The sequence below is a fragment of the Odocoileus virginianus genome, chromosome 33 (genome assembly GCF_023699985.2).
Source record: "Odocoileus virginianus isolate 20LAN1187 ecotype Illinois chromosome 33, Ovbor_1.2, whole genome shotgun sequence".
NCBI lineage: Eukaryota > Metazoa > Chordata > Mammalia > Artiodactyla > Cervidae > Odocoileus > Odocoileus virginianus.
Window position 1 is genome coordinate 22,345,146 of NC_069706.1, and position 22,886 is coordinate 22,368,031.

Sequence of the window (22,886 nt, forward strand, 5' to 3'; positions counted from 1 at the left end):
GAAAGTTAGCAGCGGGGAAGGAACTCGGGGCTGCCACAGCGCGCGGCGGCGGCGGCAGAAGCTGGAGCGGGAGCCGCGGCGGAGCCGGGGAAGCGGGGGCGCTGCAGACGGAGCAGGTGCAGCCGGCGGGTCCGCGCGCCCCCCTCGGTCCCCTTGCCAGAGGCTGAGGGGGGTGGTGGGGGGCCCCCCGGACGCCGCGGGGAGAGCGGGGAGGGGGGGCCATGCGGTCGGGCTCCCTCCCGGCGCAGCGGGACAGCGGCCAGGGCCGGGGGCGCAGCGGCGTCGCTTCATGCAGCCGGGGCGGCTGGGCAGCGGCGGCGGCGGCGGCGGCGGCGGCGGGGGCGGCGGCTGAAACCATGTCCGGGCAGCGCCGGGGGCCGCCGCCGCCGCCGCCGCGAGCCGGGAGCCGCGATGGCCCCGTGGCCCGCACCTCCTCCGCCTCCGCCTCCGCCTCCATCTCTCGCGGCGCCGCCGCCGCCCGGCGTCTCGGCTAAGGGCCCGCCGGCGCGCAAGCTGCTTTTCATGTGCACCTTGTCCCTGTCCGTCACCTACCTGTGCTACAGTCTCCTGGGCGGCTCGGGCTCCCTGCAATTCCCCTTGGCGCTGCAGGAGCCGCCGGGCGCCGCCGAGCCCCCGCCACCCTCGCTGCCGCCTCCCCCCGTGCGCCTCGGCGCCCCCTCGCAGCCGCCCGCGCCGCCGCCGCCGCCGCCGGACAACGCGAGCCGCGGGGAGCCGCCCGAGACCCCCTGGCAGCCCGCCGCCCCCGGGGCCGACGGCTGGGGGCTGGCGAGCGGCAGCGGGGGCGCCCGGGACGCCTGGCTCCGGACCCCGCTGACCCCCGGCGAGATGGGCACGGCGCAGAGCGCGCTGCTGGAGAGGGAAGCGCCGGAGTCCAGCACCACGGACGAGGAGCTCGCAGGCCGGAGGGCGGCCAACGGGAGCAGCAGCGCCGTCAGCACCCCCGACTACGGCGAGAAGAAGCTGCCCCAGGCACTGATCATCGGGGTCAAGAAAGGAGGGACCCGCGCGCTGCTGGAGGCAATCCGAGTGCACCCGGACGTGCGGGCGGTGGGCGTAGAGCCGCACTTCTTCGACAGGAACTACGAGAAGGGGCTGGAGTGGTACAGGTAGGACCCCGGGCTCGGCGGATGGGATGGGCGCGTGGGGGCAGACCCACGCGGGAGACAGCCGCTCCCCCTGGCCTTGGGGATCCGGGCAGCGTTCCGAGAGCCCTGAGCCCCGCGAGGGCTCTGCGCGCCCTGGCGGGGCAGCTCTGGGGGAACGCGGAGAGGGCTGGAGGCTCGCCAGGGATCACTTTATTCCAGGGCGAGGAGAGAGGGGTCCCTCTGCTCTGCCTGCCTCAGGCTCCTCGTCCAGGGAGCTGTTTTCGGAATCTGCCTAGTTCCAAGTCTGGGAATCCCCAGCCCTGGTGTCCGCGGGGTGTTTCCTAACCCAGGCTCTTGCGGGGCGGGGCGCGTCTGTGTTGGGGACCCCGAGGAATGGAGCTGGACAAGCTGGATTGACTAAAGGGCTTTGGGATTTCCTGGAATTTCTCAAGATCGCCCTCAAACGCATTTGCGTGGCTGGAATCCAACTTCAGTATTTTCAGTTTAGAGCAGAATGAACCGGGAACAGTTAAAAAGATGATGCTGGCGAGTCTGGGCTTTCTCGTAAAAGACTCAGGATGCCCCCACCTCCAGAACTTTCCGTCCCTCTTGGGCTGCTTGAACCCTGGGTTGATATTGCATCAGGAGCATCTGTGTCTACATGACAGTTGATGCCCTAGGAGTTTTCATACCCTGCACCTGCGCCCTTTCTAACCCGTGCCTCATTGCAACAGATTGGAGCTTGTGTCTCGTGAGTTTGTTCATCTCCCTCTTTTTCCACCGTCTGCCAGCAGCGAGGGAAAGGGAGAAGTAGTAAGTTAAGTGCAGGTAAAATAAATTAATCGACCAGCGTTCTCCCCTGCCCTTCCCTCTTTCCTTTTTTTTTTTTTTTTTAATCACTCTGGAAAACAGATCTGGATGGCTGGCTGCATCTCGGTTGCATCTCAGTAATTAATTGCAATTGTCAACCAGAAACACAGGCTTTGTCAGCTAAAGTGATGTTATCATCTTAACAGGACCAATAGGTAAAATAAGGATTGTTTCCTGACAGGTCGCCTTCTTGTAGAAGAGACGTGCTTTTTAAGTTTAGATTACAGGCTGGGGAAGTTTAAGAAATAAGTTAACTTTGGAAATATATAATAAATGTGTGTATTGTGATTAATTTCTTCCCCTTTTAAAAATATGCCTATGCTTTCAGCTTGAGAGAAGTACACTTAGGCATAAACATTCCAGCACATTAAACTGAAACAGCAAATGTGTCTGTTCATGTCTTGTCTGTTTCAACAGAGAGAACTAATTGCAATATTTTAGGAGGCTTCAAACAGTCCCTTTCTATCAAAACATAAAACAGCAAATGCCTAATTTAACTGGAGAATCAGTATTTATAACATCACAAGCCATGGCTTCCAGTTTGCAATTATAATTAAAAAGGTGTTAGGATGATTAATGCAACAACAGCAAAATTTAAAAAAAATGGGGTTATCAAACCCCTGGGAAGGTTTCAGTTGTTTAATTTTTGGTTGTAGGAATGTTCAGGTTTCTGCTGTGGGGTAACTGTGGCTCTAAGGGGGGTAACCATGGCTTTTTCCAATTCTAATTTTAAAGCTGTATATCGTATGAGAAGTGTCAAATGCCCTTTGGGGGAGAGGGAGGCATAAAGATCAAATCTTTCCAACATGTGTTTGGGTTGCTCTGTGGCAGCTGGAAATGGAGAAGGAGGTGTTTTATTCAGATGACTTAAAATAAAGTTGATGAAGGGTGTAATGTGGACTGCATATCAGGAGGTCCCATTGTAGGGTTGGGAGCATTCTCTGAATGAAAAGATAGATGATGCTGACAGATGCCACGTTCTTTTACACTGCAGCTGGGAAAAGGAAGTGTGTAAATTGCCTTGCTCATAGGACATGGCTGTTGAAGATCTTATTCCAACATGTGGTACCCTCAGCCATCACGGGTGGTCTTTGGGACTTAGCATCCCATAGGACTAAGAGATGCAAATGGAACTAGGTTCACTCGATTCTCACTTAAGAGGATCATGTGATATCTCTGTATCTTCCATCTGCTGCCCCAGCATCAGACCCAGGGTAAGTCCTTATTACACTTAGTGATGCTGATTGGAGTTACTGCAGGGGAATCTATCTAATGTCAAGGAGTCATTTTCCACCCAACTCTGGATATTGAGAAGACTCCCAGAAACCTTTTGGATCCTAGGATAGCTCTCCAGCCTTAACAGATTCAGCAGTGCTTTGAGGGCATTTTAGGGATTTCTGTTGACTCCATCTCTTTAGCTCCCTCCTCTCTTCACAGGCTTCCAGGTGGCTCAGTGGTAAAGAACCCACCTGGCAATGTGGGAGATGTGGGTTCGGTCCCTGGGTTGGGAAGATCTCTTGGAGGAGGAAATGACAGCTCACTCCAGTATTCTTGCCTGCAAAATTCCATGGACAGAGGAGCCAGGCAGGCTACACAATCTATGGGGTTGCAAAGAGGTGGACACAACTGAGTACACACACACACACTCACACTCACTCTCTCTCTCTTCCTCCCATGTAGGAAGAGGGGATGGCATCCTCACCATGTCATAGAAGGGAAGCAGTGGCATTGATTCAAACCAGTAACAGAAACCCTTCTTCCTGGTTCCCTGGTTCCAGTCTTTTAAATGGTAGCATCTCTACCTAAATGGTTTTAGTATCTCCCTGTTAAATGGTTATAGTATGCTATGCATTTTATCTGAAATCTTACTCTACTGTTTGCCTGGTTGGAGATTCACAGGTTAATTAAAGGTTTTGATCCCCTCTTCCCATTATTTGTTCTCCTCTTCTTTTCAACGTGCTTCCCAATAGCCTACTGATTCAAGTGATTCTGGTGGTTGTGATGTCAGCGAGAGGGAGAGCAAGAAGAAACTGGGGCTGCTCTCGGCAGAGCTGGCGAGAGTTTCCTCGCATTTAACTAAGCAGCCTGGGTTTTATTTCCTCTGTGTCACTCCGGTTATGTCTAAATCCGGGTTTTGCTTTCGCCTATGCTGTGGATCTACTGTGATTTAAAAACACGTTTGAGATTAGAATGTGTGCATCAGATTTGCAGGGCAAGATAGGCTGATGGATTAGGATGTGTGTTTTAAAGCTATGGAACAGCAAGCCTCACTTGGTGGATTGACACAGGCCAGTGATTAATAAATGGGGGTAGATAAACACCCGCCCCCGCCCAAAGTAAAAGGCAAAGCCACCATATGCTTTTCCATATGAGCTGATACATGCTGTCTGGGCAGACACCTTACAGTCCTCTAAGGCGTGGGGCCTTGTGGCAAGCCAAGTGGCTGCTGCCACGGCAGAACTCCTCAAAGTGACAGAGATGAGCGAGTCGTGGTCTGTCTGTGGCTTACAGACCATCCAGGGAACGTGACTTCTTGGCTTTGGAAGCCTCTCAGCTGTAGGGCAATGGGAAGTGACCCTCCATGAGGTCAAGATGTTTTCACTGCCGGCAGTTGTGACACACGTCCTGTTGGCTGGAGGGAAACAGCCCGGGGAAGCAGGGTCAGTAGTTTCGCTTGTGTTACCGAGAGGAGTGTAATCCTCAGCATCGTTCAGATGAGGTGTCTAGAGAGAGAAGGAAGGAGGGCCGTGTAAGGCACTGGCGTATATTGAACATGTGTTATCATGGCAGTTCACGCTTTATAGATGTGTAATCACATCTAGGTGGCATGATGAGGCTGTGAGCAAAAGAGGAGCCTTTCTCCTTTACAGTTGGCTCTCAAAGGGGAAAACAACTTGCTCAAGGTTGCTCAGCCGTTCAGGGGTTGAGCTGAGATTTGAAGCCGCAGTTGTCCAAAGGCTGATACGTAGAGTGCTAGCAAAATCTTTTCCTTCCTTCCTTCTTTCATTCAGCAAACATTTAATGATACCTACCCTGTTTCCAGTACTGTTTTAGGTGTTGGGGATACAACGGTGAACAAGACAGATGAAGCACCTCTTCTCCTGGAACTGACATTTTAGTGGGGGTGGGAGTGGGGAAAGGGGAGACAGCGAACAAACAGGTCTTTCTGCTTACTCTTTTAATGTGGTTACTGGAAAATTTGAAATTACATATGTGACTCCTGTTATTTTTATTTCCATTGGGCAGTGCTCCTGTAGAGCAGCACTGTTTAAACTTTAAATGCACACAGGTCACCTGGGGGCATTGTTAACATGCAGGCTCTGATTCGATAGGTTAGGGGAAGGACCGGAGAGTGTGAATTTCAAATTTCTGAAGTGATACTGATTCTGCTGGTTTCTGGACCTCTCTTTGAGTAGCAGGGGCATAGAAAGTACTTCATGTGTGTGTGTATACGTATTATCAGTGATGAGGGAAAGCCTCTCTAGAGGTGGTATAAGTATCGTGAATGAGTAAGATTCTCCCATGTGAAGACCTGAGTGGAGAGGTTGCCAAGCAGAGGGAACAGCAAGTGCAAAGGCCCTGAGGTAGAAACAAACCTCACGACTTTTCAAAGAAATCTACAGTGTTTGCAGGTGGGCAAAACTGGGTTCAAAACTCGGCTTTGCAACTTACTAGTTGAATGATCTGGGTTGGATAACTGACTTAAATATCACTCAGCTTCAGTTTTTCTGAGAGTAATTCCTCCCTTGCAAGGTTGTTGGGAGGAATAAGTGGAATGCTAAAAGTGAATATATATTCTAAAAAAATGAATATCCCTTCATATAGCTGCCATAACATTGACTGGAGGCTTTTATTGGGGATGTTTTTGGGAAAAGACTAATAATGATGGGCTTTGCAATCTATATCTGCTTAACCTTTTAAACCAAGGGTCACTCATCAGATGCCTTCAGGGCTCATGTGGGTAATACATTCGAGTGAAATAGACTAGGTGGGGAGAAACTGGGCCACAGACACTCTGTCCAAAAGGGCAGCCGCTGCTCTGTTCCAGCCACGCCCTTTCTGTGTGCAAATGTGGCATCAGGGGAACCCTGTCTTCCACTTGGGAAGAGAAACTGGAAATCCGGGTTTTGATGTGAAGTGGCCTGGTTTTTAACGTTGGCAACAGATTCAGATTTCTTAAAAGTGCCATGTGGGCCAGCACTGCGGGACAAGCAAAACACATCTGTGGGCTGGTTACAGCCAGCTGGCTACTGGTTAGTGACCTTTGGTTTAAACTCATTTCTGAAAGTAACTGGCATACCAGTACCCTCTGCGGTTGCCTGTACCCTCTGCAGTTGCCAGAATTGTGGCTTAAGTGCGCTCTTTCGATTTAGGTGTTTTCCCCTTTAACCAATTTTCTAACAGCATGAGGGAAGTTTCTCAGATATATTATAGCAACAACAACAAAGGAAGCTGGATATAAACAGGAGCATGAAGCAGAAAAAGACAATTACAAATAAATTTCCCTTTTGTCCCCAGCAAACATTTTCTTGAGGGCGGGAAAATTCTCAAGTTGTTCACTGCTTAATCAGGAGTGCCTGTATTTGATCCATATAGATCAGTTGCACCTGATAGATTCTGGAAAATCTATTCTGGTCCTGTGAACTGAGTCAGAAAAATTGGGTTCTAGGTTTTTTTTCGCCACACACTAATTTTATTGGATGTCAGTTTTCTTAATAGCTTCTTCCTTTCTTCCCTCCTTTCTTCCTCCTTCTCCTTTCTTCCTTCTTCCTCTGTTATTTACATGATGCATGCATGCTCAGTTGCATCCGACTCTTTGTGACCCCCATGGATTGTAGCCCACCAGGCTCTTCTGTTCATAGGATTTCCCAGGAAGGAATTCCAGAGTAGGTTTCCGTTTCCTTCTCCAGAGGATCTTCCCGACCCAGGGACTGAACCCACCTCTCCTGTGTTTCCTGCATTGGCAGGTGGATTCTTTACCCCTGAGCCACCAGAGAAGCCCATACATGATGAGACTTTATAATCCCCATAAGGTCTGTTCAGTCACTAACATATTTTGGTTCTAGAACAAACTTCTGTCTTGTACTCTTCAGAGGAAAGAAGTTAGTCAGCTAGAAGTGATGCACTTTAGAATATGTATTTGTATCTCTGAACCTGTCATATAGCATCCTCACTGTAAGACCTTGGATGAATTACTGTCACCAAGCCTCAATTTCTTCATTTGCAGAATGGGCTCAATAGTATTTCCTTCCAAGGGATGATGTGAGAAAGAAAGGAAATGACATTCAAAGTGCCCCACACAGTTTATGACATAATTTATTTCCTTTTCCCCTTCTTTTCTCTCTCCCGTTTTCCTTCTTTTTGCTTTTCTTCTTCATTTTCCTTCCATTGCTTCCTTTTATCCTTCCCATCAGTACAGAAGGCCCTAAAGAGATGCTGTAATGCATTTTTCATTTGAACATAGCCTTTTATTTCAAGATTATGTCCGAATGAGGGATTTCCAACCCTGAAGCATCTCTTAAGTAGCTCTCCAGAGAATAATCAAAACCAGATTCCAGAATTTAGTCTGCTGTAACTCGAGCTGAAGGAGAAAAGTCTGATTTCAGGAGGCAAGTGAAGCCAAAATTCTCCATCACGGGGATGGGACAGGGAGCTGGTGAGGCTCTCTGGGTTGGCCCGCTGACATTTTCTATAGCCTGTGATAGAAATTGATGCCACTTGCCCCGATAGGTACAGAGGAGTTTAGGATGCCAAGGCCATGCTTGTCTTCAGTTTTTCAGCAGAATTGAAAGCTTTTGAGAATGAAGAATGGTTCGGGCAGACCCCACAGAACTCCCTGACTTGAGATTTGGCAGTTTTCACTAGGGAGTTCTCTAGCCATCACGACATGATTTATTTATTTTTATTTTTGTAAATCATGCCAGTCATTTTTACTTTTAAATTGAGTCAGGAGAGAAGCTGTGAGACTTCAGGTGAATGAGGGATTGCTAGGGTTGCACGGTAGAAAGTTTTAAAGGTTTTGGTTTTGCATAATGAATGATATCTCTGGAACTGATGGAACCACCACCCTGTTAAAGAATCTCTTGATTCTATTGGTTTCTGCGGTTTAACAAGCTCTTCTATAACTGTCTTGGGAATTTCAATCTGAAATTATAATTCACTGAGGGAGCCCTTCTGCCTATCTTGCCATTAATTAAAAGCAGGCAGTTGATTTTTAACACATGCTAGTTAGGATTGCCTTTCTTTAAAAACACTTTTTTCTTTCAACCTTTATTTAAGAATGTATAAAGCATATATGCAGGAAAACAAAGCATTAGGCCTTATTTTTTGGGCTATAAGTGATAGAAATTGAGTTTAAGCTATTGTAAATCGAGAAAGGTAATTATTGGTTTATTACTTGGAAAGTCTAAGGGGTCATGGCTTCAGGAGAAGTTGAATCCGGGTCTCTGTTTCTGTCTGGTCTTTGCTGTGTTTGCTCTGCCTGGCCCCATTCTCAGCTCATCTCGCTGCACTTTAAGCAGGATGGTAAGCAGCAATGCTAGACAAGCATTGTTTGGTTTATCAATTCTTTTGGAAAACTTTTTTTCTTAATGACTTCTGTAAGAAATTGCTGGAGATGCTGTTGACCCAGATTGGCTCATGTGTCCATTCCTAAACAACCTGTGTGGTGCTCTCATCAGGCCCGGAGGATGCAGCCACCCCTTTGGCTTGGGGTGGTGATGGGAGCAGGGAAGGCGGCTTATTCCCATTGCAACCATAGGGAAGAGTTTCCCCATAAAGAATGAGAGATTCAAGGGTTCTGTTGATAAAAGAATTAGGGACCACTTAACACCACATATACATTAAACATCTGAAGATCCACTCTGGGAACGGTATATGATCTCTCCCACTTTTTTAAGTCAGAAAGAGGTACAAGTGGTTAGTTCGGGGAGGTTGAGTGTACTTGTTAGTTCAGTTATTTATTCATTAAACATGTATTAAATGTCAACTATGTGTCAGACATAAATCAGTCATAGCCAGTGATCTGAAAGAACTCCAGTGGAGAAATGGACAATTAAGTGATTACATTACAAGGTAAAGTCTTGACAAAGTGCCATTTATTCTAGGAATGGAAGGATGGTTTGATCTTGGGAAACCTAATAAATTGTGTGATTTATTCTTCATACTTTTCACTTAGAGAAAAATCTTATTTATTTTATGGATGCTAAAAAGTCTGGTAAAGCTAAGCATTTATTCCTGATTTTTAGAACATTTGGTGATAAAATCAGATCATAACCCAAAGCCAGCATCATATTTCATGGTGTAACACTAGAAATATCCCCGTTAAATCCAGAACAAGACCAGAATGCCCATTATCCTCATTGCTGTTTACCATTGCTCAGGAATAAATTAATCCAGTGAGGTGAAAGAGAATAAGAATGGGGAAGATAGAATTATCACCGGTTGCTAGTAATTTCATCTCTTTTTGGAAGACCTAAGATAAGCAATCCCCACTCTCTCGCATGAAACTATTAGAAATAATAATGGAATTCTTAAGGTGACTGGTAAGGAAATTACTATGCAAAATCTATCATTTTCCTATATGCCCATGCCAAGCATTTTGAAAATATAATGAGAGAAAATATCCTATTTATAGAACCAAGCAAAGAGACAAAATAACCAGGAATAAATTTAGCAAAACTTGCAAAGGACTTGCAAGAACAAAATTTTAATACTTTAGTGAGGGGTGTCAGAGAAGAAAACAGTCACTAGGAGTCCTCTTTCTCTGGGATAGCATTTCTTCTTTTTCCTTCCCTACCCACTTGTTATTGGCTATCTTTGCTACTACATTTAGGTCAGGTATGTTTGAGTGTGGTTTGAAGATATTGCTTCTATGAACATAGTCAACATGTTGTACTTCAAATACAAGATTCCCTTACTTTCTACATTTTATTTAACTGAGGGGAGGATGGTAAGACAACTACTACTGTTCAGGTTCATAAACAGTGTTGGAATTCCTCATGGAGGGCTGGTGCTGACTGCTTTATATCTCAGACTGAAGGAGCTTCACTGGTGGCTCAGTGGTAAAGAATCCAGCTGCCCATGCAAAACACACGGTTTCTCTTGTTGAGGTCTAACAGAAAACAGCACAATTCTGTAAAGCAATTATCCTTCAATAAAAAATAAATAAGTTAAAAAAAAAAAGAGACATGGGTTCATTCCCTAGGTCGGGAAGATCCCCTGGAGAAGGAAATGGCAACTCACTCCAGTATACTTGTCTGGGAAGTCCCATGGACACAGGAGATTGGTGGGATTGCAAAAATTGGATACAATTTAAGTGAGTAAACAACAGCAAGAATCATTCCTAGTGTAGATTAACTGTTGAATTGGTGTAAATGAGTAAATTTAGGTGCACTCCTGTTGTTACAAAGTAACACCAAAAAATGAATCACAGACAAGTGATGGTTATTTAATGAAATGAGGAGGTGACGATGTAAGATTTGGACCTGAAAGAATCATAGTAGCAATACCGTAAGAATCTCAGTGGTGGACACATATGGTGGGTGCCAGGCTCTGCCGCAAGCAGTGGTTTCAACCATTCCAAGAACCTGGTGAGACAGCTAGTGTGATCACCCACGTTGTACAGGTCAGGAAACTGAGGCACAGACAGGTCATGGAACTTGGTCACGATATGGAGTTGGGATTCAGACCTAGGCGTCTGGCTCCAAACATACAGCATTTCTTTTCATTTGTCCCCAAACTGTTTTCCCCTGGAAGGGTGGTCTTCCAGCTTCCTGGGAGTGAATGGTAAATGCCAGTATTTCTGTGCTGGAAGCTTTTGGTTTCCCACGTGTGCCTGGCCTGCCTACTGGACAGGCTGATTGTGGAGTTTTGCCCCCAAAACGGACCATGGAAGTGTCTCCTTTTCTCTTCTGGGACCAAGCTCATTCTCACTTCAGGACATTTTATTTTACTAAAAAAATTTTTTTAATGTAATTATTTTGATTGTGCTGAGTCTTCGATGCTTTGAGGACTGTTTTTAGCTGTGGCAAGCAGGGGCGACTCTCTAGTTGAGTGCATGGGCTTCCCATGGCGGTGGCGTCTCTTGTTTCGGAGCACCGGCTCCAGGGCCCAGAGGCTTCAGGAGTTGAGGCTCGAGGCTCTAGAGCACTGGCTCAGTAGTTGTGGCACCTGGGCTTACTTGCTCCTTGGCATGTGTGATCTTCACGGATCAGGGATCGAACCTGTGTCTCCCGCATTGGCAGGCGGATTCTTTACTACTGAGCCCCCAGGGAAGCTCCAGGACATTTTAATTCTCTCTTTCCTCTTCTGGGAATTCTCCGCCCCGTGGCCCCCGCCCCCGGCAAATCCCACTACTGCAATGCAGGTGTCTGGTTATCTGTCCTTTAGATCTTGGCTCACATTTCAGATTCCCCCAAAGACCTCTCCTCACTACCTAATTTAAAGACCCTTTTCCACTTCTGAGCTTGTTCTACTGTTTTGTTTTCTTCAGAGTATGTATTACTCTCCCAAATCCTCCTAATGACTTCGCTGTCCCGCCAAGAAGATCAAGTGCATGGGATCAGGGTCTTGTCCCACCTGATTTCGCCAGGGTTCTGAGCCAGAAGCAGTACTTGGCACAGGTAGGCACTTCATGATGGTGGCTTATTCATCACTAATTCTGAATCAGTGACAGTTTATTGAATGAAAGGGGTACCTTCTCTGTGCCATTTTCTTACAAAACTCCAGGCTTCTGCAAAGAAATCACACACTCACACTCCTTGGGAACTCTGGCTAAGAATTGTTCTCAGTTCTCTCACGTACTATTTTTGCAAGACTATTTTGGGTACAAGAAAGAAAAACCCACTCAAACAAGCTGTGTGGGCTAGACAGTCTCCCCAAAAGGTCCCGCCGGCACACCACGTTACCTGATTTATCCTTCACAGCGGTTTCATGAAGTAGGTACCGTCTTATCCCAGTGTTACAAAATCAAGAGAATGAGACTTCAGTAGGGCAGGTAACAGTCACGGGGTCACACTGCAGGCCTTCCCAAGCCAGGCCCCTTTCCATTGTTAACAGGTGGCCTTTGGTTCCTGGCCTTTGTTGCTATAGGTGCCGAAGTTTTAGGAGAGCCTGGATTATTTCTCATAGGCTGTTATGCTCCAAGAGTAGTTGGTATTATCTTTCTCTAAATGCATGATCAAAATGCCATAATTGCCACTTAATCATCGAACAGTTAAGTTGAGGCTGTGTTCGATTTGTTACACACGATAGGTGTAAATCCACCCTTCTGCCTCCAGGTTAAGGCCTCAGCAAAGGGTTGGAGGTTTGGAGCTGAGGAAATGTGAGTCATTTCCTCAGTCTGAGTGCCTTTATCCTAGGGCCGCGTGCTGTTTGGAGCTCTGTGATATTTAGGAAAGAAAGCAGAACCTAAAATCAGAAATTAAAGATTGGAGTCTGAGTGCTGTGTCTACCTTGCTTTGGGTGCCTAGAGAGTATTTAGCTGTTGAGCCTTTGTTTTCTCATCTCTGAAATGGGAACATAAGTTTCTAATAAGCCCCAAGTGATTTTGCAAGGGCAGAATCCTGGTGACGTGCTGGCATCTGCTTTGTCTACATCCTGTAGTTGTTGTTAATCCACACACGTTTCCATGAACTCCCCCAGGTAATTGGTTTTCTGGAATGTTGCACTCCAGGGAGTACCTGAAATACAGGACAGTCACTGTTATCATCAAGTTAGATTAAGAAGTTTAATTTACAGGAACTATTATATACCATGGATATCAAACATTGTGAGGGCAGACTGCATAAAGATCCAGAGAATTCCTGGAGAACCTCTGTCTGCATAATTCTTTTCCCTGACTCATGACCACTGAGGCATCTTTCTTTCTCACTGAAAGAACATAAAAAGCCATAGGGCACATGTGCTTTTGAGGAGTGCCGTGCAGTGGATGAGCTTTGGGAGTGACCAGAAGATTCTCTCCTTTTGCTCTCAAATAGTTGGTCACCGCCTTTTCCTGTGTACCCTCTCTGCATTTACCAGGTGGGCATAGTAACGTCCCACCTTCTGCCTGCCTGACTGGCCTACTTTCTAAGCTGTGGAAGGCACGATAACACATCCTCCCAATAACTACATCCTTATCTCCCAAACCTGTGATCATGCTGCATCACACGACAAAGAAGAATTAAGGTTGCAGATGGAATTATGATTGCTCAACAGCTAACCTTGAGGTGGGTGATTATCCCAGATTATCTGGATGAGCCCCCATGTAATCACAGGAGTCCTTTCAAATGGAAGAGGGGGCAGAAGAGAGAGATTCAGAGGGAAGGCAGCACAGAAGGGACTCAGCCCTCTGTTGCTCGTTTTGAAGATAGAAGGGGCCAGGAGCCAAGGAATTCAGGCCGCCTTCAGAAGCTACAACAAAGGCCAGGAAATGGATTCTTCCTTGGAAGGTCCAGAAGGAATACAGCCCTCTTGACACTTTGTCGCCCATGGAGACCCATTTCAGACGTCCGACTTCCAGCGTGTGCCACGAGTTAGTTTGGGGTCATTTGTTACAGCGGCAAAACACTCTTCCCAGAGCTCTCTAGAAGCCACCTCTTATTTCTTTTCTTCTCTTCCCTTTTCCTCTTTTTTTTTGAAAATATCACCTCTTGGGCTGTTGAGGTGTCTTGCCAGACAGCAGCATAGATGTCACCATGGGCTATTTGCAGATGGTCACTCTATTAGTTGGGCTTCCCAGGTGGTGCAGTGATAATGAATCTGCCTGCCAGTGCAGGAGACGCAGGTTCTGTCCCTGGGTGAGGAACATCCCCTGGAGAAGGAAATGGCAACTCCCTTCAGTATTCTGGCCTGGAGAGTTCTGTGGACAGAGGAGCCTGGCAGGCTACAGTCTGAGGGGTCACAAAGAGTCAGATGCGACCGAACATGCATACATGCACTGTACTAGTTAGGAGAAAAAGGGAACTGTTGTAACAGAGAGACTCCAACCTACAGTGGCTTTACATAAGATAGATGATTTTTCTCTGAAATTCAGTATTCAAATTGAATATTCAATATTCAAATTGAAATGTCAACATTCAAAGTTTGTAGCAATCAGGGCTGCCTGAGACCAGCCTCTCAGGAGGAACACACGCTGAAAACTGAGTTCAGGTGGGTGGGCGTGTACGTTTGAGTCGCAGCTCCCCCCGGGTACTCCACTCTGGACTGCTGGGGTGGCTGTGCTCAGGAAGACCAATCAGAGACTTAAGTTCCATTCTTCCCATCTTGTTGCTCTGCCATCCCCTGGGGAGCTTGTTGGAAATGCAGAACCCCAGATTCCACCCCAAACTTCCTGAAGCGGAATTTGCAGTTTTTAAAAAGATTTTAATTATCTGTTTTTGGCCGTGCTGGGTCTTCATTACTGCCCGAAGCTTTCTCTAGGTGCGGTGAGTGGGTGGGTGTTCTTTGTTGTGGTGCTCAGGCGTCTCACTGCTGTGGCTTGGGTCCTCCAGGCACATGGGCTTGCAGAGCTTGGTCCTCCAGGCACATGGGCTTCAGTAGCTGTAGTGCGTGGGCTCCGTAGTTGTGGCTCTCAGGCTCTAGAGCTGGGTCTCAGTAGTTGTTTTGCTTGGGCTTAATTCCTCCAAGGCATGTGGGATCTTCCTGGATCAGGGATCGAACCCTTGTCCCTTGCATCACAAGGTAGATTCTTATTCATTGGACCATCAGAGAAGCCCCAGAATTTACATTTTAAGAAGACACTTGGGGAATTTTTTTGCACAAAGTTTGAAGAAGGTTGCTTTGTAGTAAACCTGTTCAGCTTTTAGCACTGTGGATCTTTGGGATCAGGAATGTCTTTGTGGTGGAGGGTTGCTCTATGCGTTGTAGGATGTTTCGCAACCCCTCTGACTGCTGCCCTTCCCAGTTGCCAGTAGTTAACTCCTCACCCCTACCCCCCACCATCTGAACAGCCAAAAATACCTCCAAACATTGCCAGGTGTCCCTGGGGAGCAAAATTGCCTTTGGTTGACTGAGAACTCCTGCCTTAAAGGATTTTTCTCCTAGGTTCAGAGCTGAAACTCTACCCCATTTACCTTCCAGCGAACAGTCCGGCAAAGAGGGCAAAGTGCAGGAAGTAATTTCCTCTTAAGCAAGTGGAGGAAGTGACACTCATGACTTCTGCTCTTTCTCTTGGTGAGAATTCCACTACAGGACCACATTGAACTGCAGGGGATTCTAGGAACGATATGAATGTTTCTGTGTCCAAGAAGGAGGGGAGAATGAGTCTGGGGTCATCTGCTGAAGTGTCCGCTAAAGTAACTAACACAAGGATGTGGTCATACTTGACCTCTTTTTATTATCTTCCATCCAGAAGGGAATCCAGTTGGAAGAATGAAATACATTGAGTGGGCATAAGGCTTTTTCCTGAGCTTCCTAGGTGGCACTAGTGGTAAAGAACCTCCACCCCTGAACCCCCGCCCCCATCCCCTGCCAATGCAGGAGATGTAAGAGACATGTGTTCGATCCCTGGGTTGGGAGGATCCCCTGGAGGAGGAAATGGCAACCCACTCCAGGATTCTTGCCTGGAGAATCCCATAATAGAGGCGCCTAGAAGGCTGCAGTCCACAGAATTGCAGAGTCAGACACAACTGAAGCAACTTAGCACAAATGCAATGCTTTTTGCATGGAACATGGAACTATTTTAGGAGGTCTCGGGATATTTTAGAAGGACACATGAAATTTACCTGATTTTCCAATTCTATTAAGAATTTAATATTTTCTAAACATCAGTCTTAAGGTTTTTTATGCCATAAAAATTGATTTTTTATATTAAAAATAATAATTTTCTTCTATATTTGGAAAGACTATGTTATTATGATAAATGTGTTTGATCAGATGAAGATATATGTACGTACACACATCTGTGTTTGTATACCTAGGTAGCTGTATACCTATCTATCAACATATCTATTGATCTGCCTGGTACCACACACATCTCTTGCCCAGTAGACTTCTAGCCTTGTTTCTACTAACACTCTTTTCTTGTTTTTTAAATTAATTAATTTTAATTGGAGGCTGATTACTTTACAGTATTGTGGAGGTTTTTGCCGTACATTGACATGAATCAGCCACGAGTGTACATATGTCCCCCGTCCCAAACCCCCCGCCCACCTCCCTCCCCATCTCATCCCTCTGGGTCGTCCCAGTGCACGGGCTTTGAGTGCCCTGTTTCATGCATCGAACTTGGACTGGTCATCTATTTCACATAATATAGATGTGTATAGGTAATATACAGGTTTCAATGCTATTCTCTTAAATAATCCCACCCTTGCCTTCTCCCACAGAGTCTAAAAGTCTGTTCTTTATATCTGTGTCTCCTTTGCTGTCGTGCACATAGGGTCGTCATCACCATCCTTCTAAATTCCATATGTATGTGTCAATATGCTGTATTGGTAACACTCTTTTTTTAAAATTAATTAATTATGTATTTTTGGCTCATGGGCCTTTCATTGCTGTGCACAGGATTTCTCTAGTTGTGACGAGCAGGGGCTACTCTCTAGTTGGGGTGTGTGGGCTTATTATTGTGGCGGTTTCTTTTGTTGCAGAGCACGGGCTCTGGGGCGTGTGGGCGTCAGTATTATGCCTTTTGGACTTATTTGACCCTCAGCATGTAGGATCTTAGTTTCCCGACCAGGGATTTAACCTGTTTCTCCTGCATTGCAAGGTGGGTTCTTAACCACTGGACCACCAGGGAAGTCCCTCTGCTAATGCGCTTGACCTCTGTAGTCTGCTCTTCACATTGACTAGAGTGAGTGATACTTTTAGGACATAAAGCAGATCACATCACTTTCCTACTCCACATTTTCCAATGGCTTTTTATCAACCTAAAAGAAAGTTCTAAGTCCTGATCATGATTTATAAAGCCCTAAAGAACCTGATCCCTGCCCACGTCTTTACCCACAGTCAGGAGCCTTCTTGTCTTTCCTTCTTTGCCTGAATCATACTAATCTCCTTGCCTTGTATGTGCTGCAAGAAGCCAAACGTGGCCTGTCATGGAGCCTTTGCACTTGTTGCCTCCTCCACTTGTAATGCTTTTTCCTTAGATAACTGCATACTTTGCATCTGCTCTTCATTTGGGCCTCTGCTCAACTGTCTCTCCTCAATATGACCTTTTCTTGTGCTACCTGGGCTTATCAGGGCTTCCCTGGTAGCTCAACTGATAAAGAACCTGCAACGCAGGAGACCCTGGTTCAGTTCCTGGGTTGGGAAGATCCCCTGGCGAAGGCACAGGCTACCGACTCGAGTATTCTTGAGCTTCCCTGGTGCCTCAGCTGGTCAAGACTCCACCTGCAATATGGGAGACCTGGGTTCAGTCCCTGAGTTGGGAAGATACCCTGGAGAAGGGAATGGCTACCCACTCTGCTCTTCTGGCCTGGAGAATTCCATGGACTGTATAGTCCATAGGGTCACAGAGAGTCAGACACGACTGAGCGAATTTCACTTTCACTTTTCACCTGGACTGACTTTGTGCACTCCTAGTGGTATGAGATCCAGTCATTAGAAAGTGCTGATAAAACAGTGTCACCTTTAATATTTTCTTAATTCCATGGTTATTTTGATCCTGCCCGGATTTCTGTTTTCTTGTTGTTGTTTAGTCGCTAAGTCGTGTGCGACTTCACGACCCCATGGATTGCAGTACACCAGGCTTCCCTGTCCTTCACTATCTCCTGGGGTTTGCTCAAACTCATGTCCATTGAGTCTGGTTTCTTAATTTTCTGGTTCTTAATTCTGCCATCCTGGAGGGAAGATCTCGTTCTGATCAAAATGAGCATGACCAAAAAAAAAAAAAAAAAAAAAAATGGCCAGGACAGTGCTGAGGTCCATTTAAAAGATGTTGATGGAACTGTCAGCTATTCCTGCTATTTAAGTACGTCGCCACTAGGTGGTGGTCATGTGACACAGACTGATCTCAAAGCAAGGCTTTTCCTGAGTTTGAGTGAATTCAGGTTGCTTCCAATGTGGGCTAATCCCACGTATTTTGCCCCTGCTAAATGAGAGACTTTATAAAAGGCTCACATTCAGTAAACAATAAACAGGCAAAACAGATGTTTAGAGAATGTTTAAAACAAACAAACTCAAACACAGTTGGCTATCTTTTTTCTCTACCCACTTCTTAGCCAATTTTTAAGATTTGTTTTTGGATACAAAGAGTATATTGCCAGGTGGCATTTTTCTTTCCTTATTAGCTATGAATATCTGAATATGGACAAACAAAATGAGCATACCATGTTTCCATAAATATTTAAGACATTTAATGTTAGAAATTATTATAATAATGTATATGCCAGGTATTAAATAGATTACTACCCATTTAGACTCTGAAAATTGCATGGTGATCTCAGCCAACAAAAACCCCGTAACCTTACCCGGAACCACCGATTTTCTTATTTAGAATAAAATAGGAGTTTTTTTCAGTGCTCACTGGTTCTTATTCACGTATGAATTGCTGTGTGAGAGTCTTCTTTTAGTTTACTTTCAACTCTTGACATTGATGCTTCTAGATTTCTTGGGGTTATGTGTGCTGCTAGTCTCTTTTCCTTTCCTCCATCAGGAGGAAGAAATTGTCCCCATCATAATATGTTAGAGCATGTTTAAAGAAAATCTTTCCCAGTGGTTAGAAGTGTAGCTGTGGAACTCTGTTGGTTAGGATTCTCTTGGTTATAATATGCAGAAATTCCACATAGTATCTGAACCAAGCATGAACCAAAAAGGAATTTTATGGTTTATATGTTTGAGAAGTCCTGAGTGGGAATGGCCTAAAAAGGTAAGAGTGAAACTGTTAGTAGCTTAGTTGTGTCCAACTATTTGTGACCCCGTGCACTGTATCCTGCCAGGCTTCTCTGTCCATGGAATTCTCCAGGCTAGAATACTGGAATGGGTAGCCATTCCCTTCTCCAGGGGATCTTCCCAACCCAGGGATTGAACCTTGGTCTCCAGCATTGCAGGCAGATTCTTTATCATCTGAGCCACCAGGGAAGCCCTGGAATGGCCCAAGTCAGGCTTAAGCAATGTCAGCAAATCAGTCATTTTTGAATTAAAAAAAATTTCTTGGCCCTGCTGTGCGGCATGTGAGATCTTAGTTCCCTGACCAGGAATCAAACCCATGCTCCCTGCAGTGGAAGCTCGGAGTCTTAACTGCCAGAGGAGTCCCAGCAGATGTCTCATTTTTGGGTTTCACTGCCTCTGAGGTGGCTGGTTGCTTTCTGAAAATCTGTCCCCTTGTGGATGGCACTGGGTGCCAGCCCAGTCTTCTCACCCTAAATGCAGTAGATGCACCATCTTTGTCCCAGAAGTGTCCGCTGATGCCTTAGTGCCTCTTATGGAGTCGCACACAGACATCCTGCAACCAGCCCTTGTTGCCAGAGCCGGTGTGAGGCTTGAGGTACATGCCCCTCTGGAACAGAGTGGGGCTGCTTCTCCTGGGGGCACGGAGGATGAGATGCGGGCATTTTCCCAAAGCAGATCCAGGATGCGGTTATCAAGGAAAGGAAATGGATGCTGGTGCCAAAACAACAGATGTCTGTCTCAAGCTTCTTCTGTTCAGACATAATCTTTTGCCGAAGCACAACAGAATAAAACAGATCCAGCGAGCGTTCCACTGACTTGTGTGGGGATGGGGGTCCTGGGTCCTCGGTCTGTGTCTTTCTACCAAGGTGGGCACAGCGTGACTCCAAAGCTCCTTCTGTGGCTCACTGCTTGAAGATTCCACTGCTCTTTTTTAAAATAATTTTTATTGGAATATAGTTGATTTGCAGTGTTTTTGTTAGTTTCAGGTGAACGGCAAAGTGAAGCAGTTATACATATACATATCTCGACTCTATTTTAGATTCGTTTTCTGTATAGGCCATTATAGAGTGTTGAGTAGGATTCCCTAGGTTATACAGGGGATCCTTATTAGTTATCTATGTTTACTTCTTTAACATGGAAAGAAAGGAAGGAAGGGGAGGAGAGAGAGGGAGGGAAGGCAAGACAGGACGCTTGTCGAGTGTTCATACCTGTGATGTATGACAGCCTGGAAAAAATATCTCAAGAACCTGCTCCTCAGAAATCACTAATTATTTATTTAGAATATTTTCTATTTCCATCATTTCCTTAGCAACCCCTAGCAGCTGCCTGGGAAAATTTAAAGGGATTGTATATCTTACAAGAAAATTCTTCAAATAGCAAGTGAAATCGTTTCATCACATGAAGTCTTCCTGCCCAGATTCCCTTCAAGTCGAGAGGGAGAAATGATTTGGCATTTCATCAGCCTTCATGTAACAGCTAGACAGCCCAGAATTTCTAGAACAACCCTGATTCTGTGTCATTTTTCCTCTTTGCAGTTAAGGTAATGCTGATGTTGGAGAATAAAGTGCGATTTAATTTTTTTTTATGCTTTTATAAGACTTTTTATGAAAATAAACCTACATTTTAGGGAAAAACTTTTGGGGTCAAATCTAGTGTCTTGGTGTTTTGTTTAAAAATAGGTACCTTGTGTATTGTCTGGGGTTTTTTGTTAGCGCAAAGTAATGTTTTCCTCTAGGGTCCGTCCTTTTATCATCTGTGGGATGGAAGTCTAGCTCTTTCCTTATTCACATCCCCCACTCAGCAAAGAAAGCCACAGAACACTTCTCTGTAAGGGTTTGCCTGCTGGTTCTTGCCTGGAGAATCCCATGGACAGAGGAGCCTGGCAGACCATAGTCCATGGGGTTGCAAAGAGTCGGACACAACAGTGACTAACACACGCTGCTGGAGGTAAAAGAGATGGATGAATTAGGAAAAGCCATAAGTACATTCAGCCTCTGTTAGCCTTTCCACCTAACAGAGTGTGTTTGAACCCTTGTTTTCAGAGGGTCCAGGTTCTCAGCTCTGGAAGAGTCCAGATTCCTTGCGATTTGAGTCTGAAGACCTCTTCAAAATTCTTAGTTTGGAAAAAGGCAGAATTTCAAGATGAATAGATTAGGTAGGACGTGAACCTTTGTGACTTCTCCTTTCTGGCAGTTGTAATTTTGCATATTACGCATTCTTTAATAACAACTGTTAACTTCCTTGGAGTGCTTATAGGATTAAAAGAAAACCCCGGGGCCTGCACGTCTGTCTTATTTAATTCTCACAGCAGTCCCTGTTGAGCTAGGGTACCTGATATTAGGTCAGCACTAAGGCACAGAGATGTGAAGAACGATACCCTAAGATACACACGTCATTAGCGATGTGATCAGGATGCCAACATAGGCATTTAGGGCGTGCTCTTGTGGCCAGAAGGCTGTGATGCTGAGAGTGTTCCATCCACAGTCCAGCTGTCTCTTATTCCTGTCGGCAGACAGAGTCGGAAGCCACTTCCGCAGTTGAATCCCGCATGTCTGCGTCTTAGACAACAGCTCCCGTTGTCGCGTTTCAAGGCTGTTTGGGAAAATAAACCCTCATCTCCTGATACCGTGAAAGACTGTTGATAGTGTCTGCCTACTGGAGTTTGGTTAAAGGTCTCAGCACTTGGGATAACTTCAGAGAGAGTTATTGATTTTCCAGGCCCTGCTGTGAGCTGGCAGCTTCAGACATCCAGTGACTCAGCTCCCCCTTCCTTGGCACAGCAGAGGTATGAGATTTGCCCTGGGTTTTGTATTTTTTTAAAAAGAAAGGGAAGAGGGAAAAAAATCCTTCGGCCTTGGCTATTTCAAAGCTGCGTGAGCGAGGGAAGGCATCGTTTGCCTGCATTTTGCTCAGGGATGTTTCCCACCTGCTGCCCTGGTTGCCGGATGTCTCTTCTGGGAGGGGCTGGTGGCAGAGGCTGTTTTGCTCAGGGACATTGTGGTCACGTTCTTGTTCCTGATGAAGAAAGTCCCCCCTGCCACCAGCTTCATAGCTGCCTTTGGGAAAGTGTTTTCATGAACAGTACTTAGGCTGGAGTTTTAGTGATCACATCACCCCTTGTTATAAATCTCTGTGACATGAATACTCCTAGTCTTTATAAAAGTGCAAGGTGGCTGGTGTGGAGGAGAAGACCTTCCCAATCCTTGCTCCTCCTTAAGCCCAGCTTTATTAATATTTCTTTTTTAAAGGGAAATATTTTATTTCATTTATTTATTTTATTTTTTTAAATTTAGTGTTTAATTCGAGGAATATTCCTTTACAATGTTGTGATGGTTTCTGCGGTACAACAACTTGAATCAGTCGTTATTGTGTATGTATATATTCTCTTCATCTTGAACCTCTCCCCCCACCCTCCTGCTCCTACCCCATCCCTCTAGGTCTTCACGGAGCACCAGGCTGGGCTCCCTGTGTTATATAGCAGCTTCCCACTAGTTATCTATTTTGCACATGGTAGTATATATATGCCAATGCTGCTGTCTCAATTCCAGCTTTATGTCTTGTTCCACTGTCCACACCTTATGGACCAGGCCTATGAACTTTCCTCTCCTGATGAGAGACACCTGCTGTTCCTGGAGCTTTGCCCTTCTTTGAAGTCGGAAGGGACGTCACAGTGCCATTGACCGAACGGGTGTTATTCCAAGATCCCTCTCTTCCCAAACAACAGACCACCCTCTGGCCACCTGTTCTTATACCCATTTTATGCATGAGAAAGCTAAGGTAGGGGAAATGAAATAACTTGCCCAAGGTCACCCTGATCCAATCATGGGTTGGTCTGAATCCCAGGGTCTCACTATCACATTCTATATTATGGTCATAGTTGCTCCCCCTCCCCCCAATCCATATGTTGAAACCCTTAAGACCTCAGAATATGACCCTGTTTGGAGATAGGGTCTTTTCAAGAGGTAATTAAGGCAAATTGGGGTCATTAGGGTGAACCCTAATCCAATATGACTAGTGTCCTTTTAAGAAAAGGCAATCTGAGACACAGTAGGGTTTCACTTAAATTAATATTATTTTGGTAAAGTCAATTAGAAAGTACCG

The 22,886-nt window shown here is 45.8% G+C and overlaps 1 protein-coding gene across 1 annotated transcript in view; it reads left to right on the forward strand.

Moving 5' to 3' along the window:
* Nucleotides 1-209: 209 nt before the first annotated feature.
* The window catches only part of HS3ST4 (heparan sulfate-glucosamine 3-sulfotransferase 4), a 473,163-nt gene continuing 450,486 nt past the window's right edge, over nucleotides 210-22,886 (forward strand). The window contains exon 1 of the mRNA XM_070461069.1: nucleotides 210-1,127. Within this exon, the coding sequence (XP_070317170.1) occupies nucleotides 412-1,127 (716 nt within the window). The 5' untranslated portion in view covers nucleotides 210-411. The remainder of the gene's footprint in view (nucleotides 1,128-22,886) is intronic.